General features: G+C 43.6%; 1 protein-coding gene across 1 annotated transcript in view; it reads left to right on the top strand.

Annotated features, from left to right (window-relative positions):
• The window catches only part of LOC126176509 (glutamate receptor ionotropic, kainate glr-3-like), a 131,280-nt gene extending 120,736 nt beyond the window's left edge, over positions 1-10,544 (top strand). The window contains exon 8 of the mRNA XM_049923665.1: positions 10,301-10,544. Coding sequence (XP_049779622.1) covers positions 10,301-10,544 — 244 coding nt within the window. The remainder of the gene's footprint in view (positions 1-10,300) is intronic.
• The last annotated feature ends 344 nt before the right edge of the window (positions 10,545-10,888 follow it).

Genomic DNA, 10,888 nt, shown 5'->3' on the forward strand with positions numbered 1-10,888 from the left:
TATTCTTGAACGTTACTTATATTGACTTAACTTGGCCTGGAGTTCATTTGATGAAAGAATATAACAGTTTCCAACTTCACAAAATTTATTGACAAACTGAGCTGCATGCTCGTCAGGTTAACAAAACACTGACCGACATACTTCACAGATCTCTTTGACTGACTGACAAAACAACAGCTCAGCAACTAACTTGTAGCCTCGCTGCATCGATTTATATAGAATTTTAACAATAAATTTAAAAATAGCCCGTTATTAATTTTGTACAATTCTGATGTTACGATTAAAATTTACAAAACCTAAAGAAACTAATGTTACAGCCAAATAAGGTATAAAATACAATATCGTATTACATAAATTTTTATAGTATTATCACTAGTTTTAAATATGAAAATCGATCTGAACTTTAATTACAACATTGTCTCTTGTATTATTTTAGTTACGGAATTAATTACAGTTTGCATTTGGTTACTAACATTCAATGATAGTACAGATCTCGTGCTTTATCTGACTGCTACGAAAAGTTACAAATAAGGCCTCAAATTCTGAAAATCATTAAGTTGTGTGATGTAAACAATTGGAGAGTTAATTAGAAACGTAATTACAAGGAATATTAATTACAGAGCAGCACATAAAAATAGATAGAAAATGAAAACACATCACTTGGTAATAATTTTTAATCCGTTTCTCAAGATAATGAGGTTCTCTGTGTCAACTCACCAATCAACTGCAAGTATGGTAATTAGAGGCGCCAGCCACATATGCCAACATTTCCTCAGCCTCGTAACATTTGTTACTAAATATCTCTTACTTCAACTTCTCAACTAGGTTTTTTATTTGGAACCTGTACATAATTTTGTTAATGACAACAATCCATAGATAATTACGATAATATACGTCCTTCCAGAATAAAAAAACTTTGTTTTGGCCAATTGAACTGAATAATGAGTCCAAAACACTCTCAAAAGTCTCCAAGAAGCACTGAATTGTCCGAAAACCACACTGATGCATAAAAATGGTAGTATCAGACTTTCATATGAATCTAGGGGAGGTTGTACCGTTATAACATGTTGCTAGGACACCATAGCACCATCATCCTTAGAGTTTCAATACGACTTACAACACTGTCTCATCATGCATAAGACTATTCGTTTTTAACGCTATTACTGGACAAAATATTAGTCACCCTTTTCAAAAGAGTATACTGGCTGTTCTGCAGAGCTGTAAATGGTGTACAGCTAATAGTAAGAAGTCCTATGAGCCTCCACAACTGACATAAGGCATGGCAGTCAAGTCTTGCATGCGCGAGTTGTTCTTTTCTTGCAAAAACACAACAGAATTTACAAAGAATCTCCTTACTAACATTCAGTTGCAGTTGGAATTGCGACGGAATCCTGAAACAGTGTATTATTAAACTAGCAACTGAAGTCAAGACAGACTAATGTTTTATGAGAAAGATCATTCTCGATATAAAAACAAATACGTTATTTCTTCACTGCTGTTATTGTAAACTTCACAGCAATTCTCGTTTCACCAGCTATCGATGGAATTTAAAAATTACGTTGTTACTTTGCAAAGATATGTAGTTACTTGTAAATTGCAGTTCATAAGAAAGATACCCAAATCAACCATACGGCAAAATACTCACCTCATTGCGTACTATCATTTGCCAAAATCTGGTTTCGATATCTGAAATCATTTTCGAATTAGGAGGGATGTTATGAATATTTCACTCTCGCTGCATCATCTGCATGTGCAAGCGAAAGTGAGTGCGCTACATATAAACAAAATTCCTGAGACAGGGCCCAATCACAGTAATGTGACCACCTCTCAAAAGACTGTAAACCAGATTTTGAACCGTGGACGTACAGTATCAGAGAGGTTCTGGAACGTACTGGCAGGAATGTGGAGCCATTCGACTCCAGTGTCCTGGTCAAGTGCTCTGGGTTTCTCGGTTGAGAATCAGTGGTGGGAACGACCAGATCGATTTGATTTACATCCGAGGAGTTTGATGACCAGGGGAGAACGATAAACTCATCTCGGTGCTCTTAGAACCACTCACGTACACTGCGAGCTGTGTGCCACGTTACGTCGTCCTACTGATAAATGCCATTGTGAAAAGAAAATAAACGGCATGCTGAGGCCATGGTTCCCAAGGATAGAGGCGTAGCTATGCTGATCCACTGTGTCTTTAAGAATGACGAGATCACACAAGGAATGGCTCGAAAACGTTCCCCAGACCATAAATCGTGCCGGATGTTTGCTTTCAGACCTTTCGATGCCAATGGTCATTTGTCCGATGGAGGAAAAGGCCACCAGTCGCCACTCAGTGGACGGCGGTATGGCGTGCAGATTCCAGTCTTTGTCGTCGATGAACAGCAGTTAGTAGGGGTGTATGAACCAGGCACCTGCGGCGGAGGCCCAAATGGTGCAACATTCGCTGAATTGTCATTGAGGTGATACTGTTGATAGCTCCTTGGAACATCTGATTCGTCAGACGTTAACAACTGCATGTATGTTCACATGTACACATCTCCGCAGCCATTATTCACCGCTGTTCTCTATGGTCCGAGGCACACCGCAGTTGCCTCGGAGCCGATTTTGGGTAGCGCCATTTTGCCGTTCACAGTACGAGGTGCATTCAGGTTCTAAGGCCTCCGATTTTTTTTCTAATTAACTACTCACCCGAAATCGATGAAACTGGCGTTACTTCTCGACGTAATCGCCCTGCAGACATACACATTTTTCACAACGCTGACGCCATGATTCCATGGCAGCGGCGAAGGCTTCTTTAGGAGTCTGTTTTGACCACTGGAAAATCGCTGAGGCAATAGCAGCACGGCTGGTGAATGTGCGGCCACGGAGAGTGTCTTTCATTGTTGGAAAAAGCCAAAAGTCACTAGGAGCCAGGTCAGGTGAGTAGGGAGCATGAGGAATCACTTCAAATTTGTTATCACGAAGAAACTGTTGAGTAACGTTAGCTCGATGTGCAGGTGCGTTGTCTTGGTGAAACAGCACACACGCAGCCCTTCCCGGAAGTTTTTGTTGCAGTGCAGGAAGGAATTTGTTCTTCAAAATATTTTCTTAGGATGTTCCTGTTACCGTAGTGCCCTTTGGAACGCAATGGGTAAGAATTACGCCCTCGCTGTCCCAGAACATGGACACCATCATTTTTTCAGCACTGGCGGTTACCCGAAATTTTTTTGGTGGCGGTGAATCTGTGTGCTTCCATTGAGCTGACTGGCGCTTTGTTTCTGGATTGAAAAATGGCATCCACGTCTCATCCATTGTCACAACCGACGAAAAGAAAGTCCCATTCATGCTGTCGTTGCGCATCAACATTGCTTGGCAACATGCCACACGGGCAGCCGTGTGGTCGTCCGTCAGCATTCGTGGCACCCACCTGGATGACACTTTTCGCATTTTCAGGTCGTCATGCAGGATTGTGTGCACAGAACCCACAGAAATGCCAACTCTGGAGGCGATCTGTTCAACAGTCATTCGGCGATCTCCCAAATCAATTCTCTCCACATCCTCGATCATGTCGTCAGACCGGCTTGTGCGAGCCCGAGGTTGTTTCGGTTTGTTGTCACTCGATGTTCTGCCTTCATTAAACTGTCGCACCCACGAACGCACTTTCGACACATCCATAACTCCATCACCACATGTCTCCTTCAACTGTCGATGAATTTTAATCGGTTTCACACCACGCAAATTCAGAAAACGAATGATTGCACGCTGTTCAAGTAAGGAAAATGACGCCATTTTAAGTATTTAAACCAGTTCTCATTCTCGCCGCTGGCTGTAAAATTCCATCTGCCGTACGGTGCTGCCATCTCTGGGACGTATTGACAATGAACGCGGCCTCATTTTAAAACAATGCGCATGTTTCTATCTCTTTCCAGTATGGAGAAAAAAAAATCGGAGGCCTTAGAACTTGAATGCACCTCGTATATTTAAACCACTGCGCCACGCGAACAGTTTACGAACTTAGCCATATCAGGAGTGCTTCCACTCTTGACCCGAAAGCCAATGATAACGCCCTTTTTGGACATCGGACAAATCGCTCCGTTTCTGCATTATGACAATGACTGCATTTAGAATGAGATTTTCACTCTGCAGCGGAGTGTGCGCTGATTTGAAACTTTCTGGCAAATTAAAACTGTGTGCCGGACCGAGACTCGAACTCGAGACCTGTTGCCTTTTGCGGGAAAGTGCTCTACCAACTGAGCTACCCAAGCACGACTCACGCCCCGTCTTCACAGCTTTACTTCTGCCAGTACCTCGTCTCTGACCTTTCAAACTTTACAGAAGCTCTCCGAGTTCGAGGCTCGGTCCGGTACACAGTTTTAATCTGTCAGGAAGTTTCAATGACTGCATTCACTGCTTGTGCTGCCAGCTGTCGTCTGTAAGTGGTTAATGCATGCGGACGTCGAGCATAGCCAGTGATCACATTAAAGCCACTAGACATGTAGATCTTCTTCAAGATTTAGAGACGTGTTCAATTTGTTGGCTACGCATAGCGGCTCCTAATTTCCATTACAAACTATTCATATTTTGTGTTGTAGATTACCTAATTGGGAAATATTACATAACTATGACCATTAACGAAATGATAAGCATGTCACCAAGAAGCTAAAAAAAATGAGGCTACGAAATGTGAAAGACTCAAATTTTATTACCTAGTAGTTTCAGTAAAACCATTTGAGAAAAGTTTCAGAACGGCTGGCAAGCTCATGGCTTTCTACTTTGCTTAATCAGCTTTGTCTTTGAGTCACTGCCTTCTAAGTTGTGACATCAGATGCTGACAAGATACATGACTGTACATTGCATGTAGTTTTCAGCGAACCCTATAAGGTAAATTGCACCAAGGTCATCACATGAAAACATGAAAAGCTCCCAGAAGTGAAGCAGTCTAGCAGTTGATGGTGCCTGCTTGGGACACATTGGGTGAGCCAGATTGTACGTTTACAGTAAATCGTTCCTCAAGTGAGATTGATGTTACTGCAGCTGGCAGTAACTTGCCTTATGCTCGCCATTTCTGCAGCGTTCCATGGGCAGGTCAGTGATGTGGCAGCCCAGTGGCTATGGCCAACAGATGCCTGTCAGAGGCTGCACGACCAGACGCACATCCACAAAATTTTGTCGGCCATTGTCGCTCTAGGGGCAACGTCTTTGACTAGTAATCAAAACGTCTTCGATCCCAAGTTGGAACACAGCCACCGTTTAAATTTTTAATTAAAATCATGAGTAATAGCGGCCGAAGACTTTCGGCGTAAGAAGTCACTCTCATTTAGCCAGCGGCCCTGTCAAAGAGGACAGAGGAGCGGGCAGAGGTTGCCCTCGGGATAGGAAACAGCGGAAGTATCAGCGATGATCAATGGCATGAGGATGCAGAAGGCAATGGAGACCACATCGTTAAAGACATATAAGATGCATCCAGGAAATCTGGCCCATAATTGAAGAAGTGTCATGATGATGTCTCCATTGGCGAAAGAATCCAGACTAGACTCCCATTCGGATCTCCAGGAGTGAACTGCCAAGGGGGAGGTGAACATGAGAAAAATATCGAGTAACCAATGGAAGGATGACGTTCTACGAGTTAGGGTGTGGAATGTTAGAAATCTGAACTTGGTAGGGAAGCTAGAAAATCTGAAAAGGAAAATGCTAAGAGTCAATCTAGATATCTTTTGGGTCAGAGAAGTGAAATGGAAAGAAAAAAAGGGTTTCTGGTCAGATGAGTATAGGGTAATATCAACTGCAGCAGAAAACGGTATAACGTGAGTAGGATTGGTCATGAATAGGAAGGGAAGGTAGAGAGTGAGTTACTGCGAACAGTTCAGTGACAGTGTTGTTCTCATCGGAATCGACCTCAAACCAACATCGATATCAGTTGTTCAGGTATACATGCCGACGTCGCAGGCGGCAGATGAGGAGATAGAGAAAGTATATGATGATACTGAAAGGGTAATTCAGTACGTAAAGGGAGATGAAAATCTAATAGCCCCGGGGACTGGAATGTGGTTGAAGGGGAAGGAGCAGAAGAAAGAATTACTGTACAATATGGGCTTGGTACTAGGAACGAGAGAGGAGAACGACTAATTGAGTTTCGAAATAAATTCCGCTATTAATAACAAATAAGCTGCTCAAGAAACACAAGACGAGGAAGTGTACTTGGAAAAGGCAGGGAGATATGGAAAAAACTTTAGTTAGATTACATCGTGATCAGGCAGAGATTCCGAAATCAGAAACTGGATTTTAAGATGTACTCAGAAGGAGATTAGACTAAGATCATGATTTAGTAGTGATGAAGAGTAGCCTGCAATTTAAAGAGGCTAGTCACGAAGAATTATTGAACAATGAAGCGGAATACGAAAGTACTACGTAATGAGGAAATGTGTCTCAAGTTCTCTGAGGCTGTAGATGCTGCGGTAAGGAATAACTCAGTTGGCGGTTCAGTTGAAGAGGAATGGACATCTCTAAAAAGGGCAATCACAGAAGTTGCAAAGAAGTACATAGCTACCAAGAAAGTAGCTGCGAAGAAACCGTGGCTAAGAGACAAAATACTTGATCGGTGGAAGAAGGGAGTACGGAAATGCTCAGTAATGGCTGCATGAAAAATGTGAAGAAATCTAAAGAGAAATGATTGTTGGAAGGATTGACTCAGCATATAGAAATTTCGAAACAACATACGGCGAAATTAAAAGTATTGGTGGTAACATGAAAAGTGGAATGGGAAATCCAGTGTTAAATGCAGAGAAGAGATCGGATATGTGGAAAAAGTACATGAAGGCCTCAGTGATGGGGAAGAATTGTCTGGTAATGTGACAGAAGAAGAAACAGAAGTCGAGATAGAGGGGTTAGGGTTTCCTGTATTAGAGTCAGAAATTAAAAGAGCTTTGGAAGACTTAAGATCGAATAGGGCAGAAGGGTTAAATAACATTCCATCAGAATTTATAAAATCATTGGGGGGAAATGGCAACAAGTCGTTGATTTAGGTTGGTGTGTAGATTGTGTGAGAATGGCGATATAGCATCTGACTTTCAGAAAAAACATCATCCGCACAATTCCCAAGATTGCAAAGCCGACAAGTGCGAGAACTACCGCACAATCAGCTTAACAGCTTATGCATCAAAGCTGCAGACATGAATAACATACAGAAGAATGTAAAAAAGAAAAAAATGAGTATGTGTTAGATGACGATCAGTTTGGCTTTAGAAAATATAAAGCACCAGGAAAGTAGGCGTGAGCCATAGTGAAAGACGGATAATATACAATACGTACAACAATAAGAGTGGAAGACCAAGGACAAAGTGCTCGGATTAAAGAGGTGTAAGACAGGAACGTAGTCTTTCGCCCTTACTCTTCAATCTATGCATCGAAGAAGCAATGACAGAAATAAAAGAAAATTTCAAAAATGGAACTAAAATTCAATGTGAAATGACATCGTTGATTAATTCACTGATGACATTGCTATCCTCAGTGAAGTAAAAACGACACGCTGAATGGAATGAACAGTCTAATGAGCACTGGATAAGGATTGAGAGTACACCAAAGAAAGTCGAAAGCAATGAGAAGTAGCAGGAATGGCAACAATGAGAAACTTAAGGCCAGGGTTGGTGATCAGGAAGTAGAGGAAGTAAGAAATGCTGCTACCTAGGCAGGAAGATAATCCCTGACAGACAGATCGAGGATGACATAAAAAGCAAGACTAGCATTGTAAAATAGAGCATTTCTGACGAAGAGAAGTCTACTAGTAGCTAACATAAGCCTTGATGAAGAAATTTCTGAGAATGTATGTTTGGAGCACAGTATTGTACGGTAGTTAAACATAGGCAGTGGGTAGACAGGAACAGAAGGGAATCGAAGTATTTGAGATCTGGCGTTACAGAAGAATATTGAATATTGGGTGGACTGATAAGGTAAGGAATATATGCAAGAAATAATTGAGGACGTAGTTTGCAGGTACTGATCTGAGATGAAGAGGTTGTCACAGGAGAGGAATTCGTGGCGGGCCGCATCAAACCAATCAGAAGACTGATTCGAATGTAAGGCCATTGAGCCTGGCTGTATGTCAGCAATGGTGCCACACAGACGATGAATGTGTCAGCACTGCCAACAGAGAAGTCCAGTTGTGCAGCGAGTGTTTAATTGTGAACTGTCGATCACCTCGAATGAGAGTGTCCGCACGTTCCAACTTTGCAAGTGTTAACAGCTATCTGCGCACGGCCAGCAAGTGGGAGGTCGGACAGGTTTGCGCGATTTTGTTCCGTTGATGACAGAAGTCCCGTTCAACGACTGACCGTGCTTTTGTTCACTGCCAGGTCGCCTATGAATATCTGCAATGCTCTGTTTTTTCCTCCAAAATAAACCCAATGACAGCTTTATGCTTGGAACGCACCGCCATTGCAGGCGCCATGTATAGCGCCGACACCTTTGTAACTTCATGAAACTATACAGGGTGTTACAAAAAAGTACTGCCAAACTTTCAGGAAACATTCCTCACACACAAAGAAAGAAAATATGTTTTGCGGACATGTGTCCGGAAACGCTTACTTTCCATGTTAGAGCTCATTTTATTACTTCTCTTCAAATCACGTTAATCATGGAATGAAAAGACACAGCAATAGAACGTATCAGCGTGACTTCAAACACTTTGTTACAGGAAATGTTCAAAATGTCCTCCGTTAGCGAGGATATATGCATCCACCCTCTGTCGCATGGAATCCCTGATGCGCTGATGCAGCCCTGGAGAATGGCATATTGTATCACAGCCGTCCACAATACGAGCACGAAGAGTCTCTACATTTGGTTCCGGGGTTGCATAGACAAGAGCTTTCAAATGCAAGAGGGTTGAGGTCAGGAGAGCGTGGAGGCCATGGAATTGGTCCGCCTCTGCCAATCCATCGGTCACCGAATCTGTTGTTGAGAAGCGTACGAACACTTCGACTGAAATGTGCAGGAGCTCCATCGTGCATGAATCACATGTTGTGTCGTACTTGTAAAGGCACATGTTCTAGCAGCACAGGTAGAGTATCCCGTATGAAATCATGATAACGTGCTCCATTGAGCGTAGGTGGAAGAACATGGGGCCCAATCAAGACATCACCAACAATGCCTGCCCAAACGTTCACAGAAAATCTGTGTTGATGACGTGATTGCACAATTGCGTGCGGATTCTCGTCAGCCCACACATGTTGATTGTGAAAATTTACAATTTGATCACGTTGGAATGAAGCCTCATCCGTAAAGAGAATATTTGCACTGAAATGAGGATTGACACATTGTTGGATGAATCATTCGCAGAAGTGTACCCGTGGAGGCCAATCAGCTGCTGATAGTGCCTGCACACGCTGTACATGGTACGGAAACGACTGGTTCTCCCGTAGCACTCTCCATACAGTGAAGTGGTCAACGTTACCTTGTACAGCAGCAACTTCTCTGACACTGACATTAGGGTTATCGTCAACTGCATGAAGAATAGCCTCGTCCATTGCAGGTGTCCTCGTCGTTCTAGGTCTTCCCCAGTCGCAAGTCATAGGCTGGAATGTTCCGTGCTCCCTAAGACGCCGATCAATTGCTTCGAACGTCTTCCTGTCGGGACACCTTCGTTCTGGAAATCTGTCTCGATACAAACGTACCGCGCCACGGCTATTGCCCCGTGCTAATCCATACATCAAATGGTCATCTGCCAACTCCGCATTTGTAAACATTGCACTGACTGCAAAACCACGTTCGTGATGAACACTAACCTGTTGATGCTACGTACTGATGTGCTTGATGCTAGTACTGTAGAGCAATGAGTCGCATGTCAACACAAGCACCGAAGTCAACATTACCTTCCTTCAGCTGGGCCAACTGGCGGTGAATCGAGGAAGTACAGTACATACTGACGAAACTAAAATGAACTCTAACATGGAAATTAAGCGTTTCCGGACACATGTCCACATAACATCTTTTCTTTATTTGTGTGTGAGGAATGTTTCCTGAAAGTTTGGCCGTACCTTTTTGTAACACCCTGTATATGCTGAAGCGGGAGTATTCCACGATGTCCCTTGACAAATTCCGAATTTTTTTCAAACGAAACTTGTCGATTAAAATGTGTTGCATTAGTTACTGAACGCACCTCGTCGTGGTGTGGAACGTCCCAGGTAGCGTCTCTAGCACACTCCTCACTCCTCGACGTACAGCTGTTCTGTCGCTCGGCACGGAGTGGGTGCGGTGCGGCTATGAGCTGACTCCAGAACTGACTGCTGATGGCGGCAACAGCTGAGCTGAGGCTGTGCGTGTGTTCTGTTCGCAGCCTGGTGCGCCTTCGCCAGTGTGGGGTGATGGCGCGGCTGGCAGCGCTGGCCTCCCCGCCGCTGCCCGAGGAGGAGGCGCCGCCTCTGCAGGGCGTCTCACTGTTCAGGCTGGTGCTGCCCCTGGCGCTGCTGGCCGCGGGGATGGTGTCTGCAGCTGCGGTGCTCCTGTTGGAAGCGAGGACACTCCGGCAGCCGCCTGCCGACAGCAGCCGTAGCCGGCGCCACCTGCCCTTTGTTAATTAGCAACGCTGCTCACCTTCTTTTGACACGCAACAACTGACGTATTGTCTGTCGGTAGACCAACTGGCGACCAGGCCGACCTTCTACAGACTGTTTGACCACGGAGGTGAAACTTAGTCTAATGCATAGTCACGGTGCTCTGTGATGTGAAAGATGTTACCGTTTAACAGCTGGAACGATACTAGCGCACCAAGCGTGAGAAAGCAGTCACATATGCCGCAAGGATAAAACTTGTTTTTAATTATTTTCTACTTAATTAACGAATAATTGTTATATTTTTGAGATCCACGCTTTAGTAAATTACTAAGAGATATGAATTATCGCGAAATACATCTAAAAAGACAGCC

The sequence above is a fragment of the Schistocerca cancellata genome, chromosome 3 (genome assembly GCF_023864275.1).
Source record: "Schistocerca cancellata isolate TAMUIC-IGC-003103 chromosome 3, iqSchCanc2.1, whole genome shotgun sequence".
Taxonomy (NCBI): Eukaryota; Metazoa; Arthropoda; class Insecta; order Orthoptera; family Acrididae; genus Schistocerca; species Schistocerca cancellata.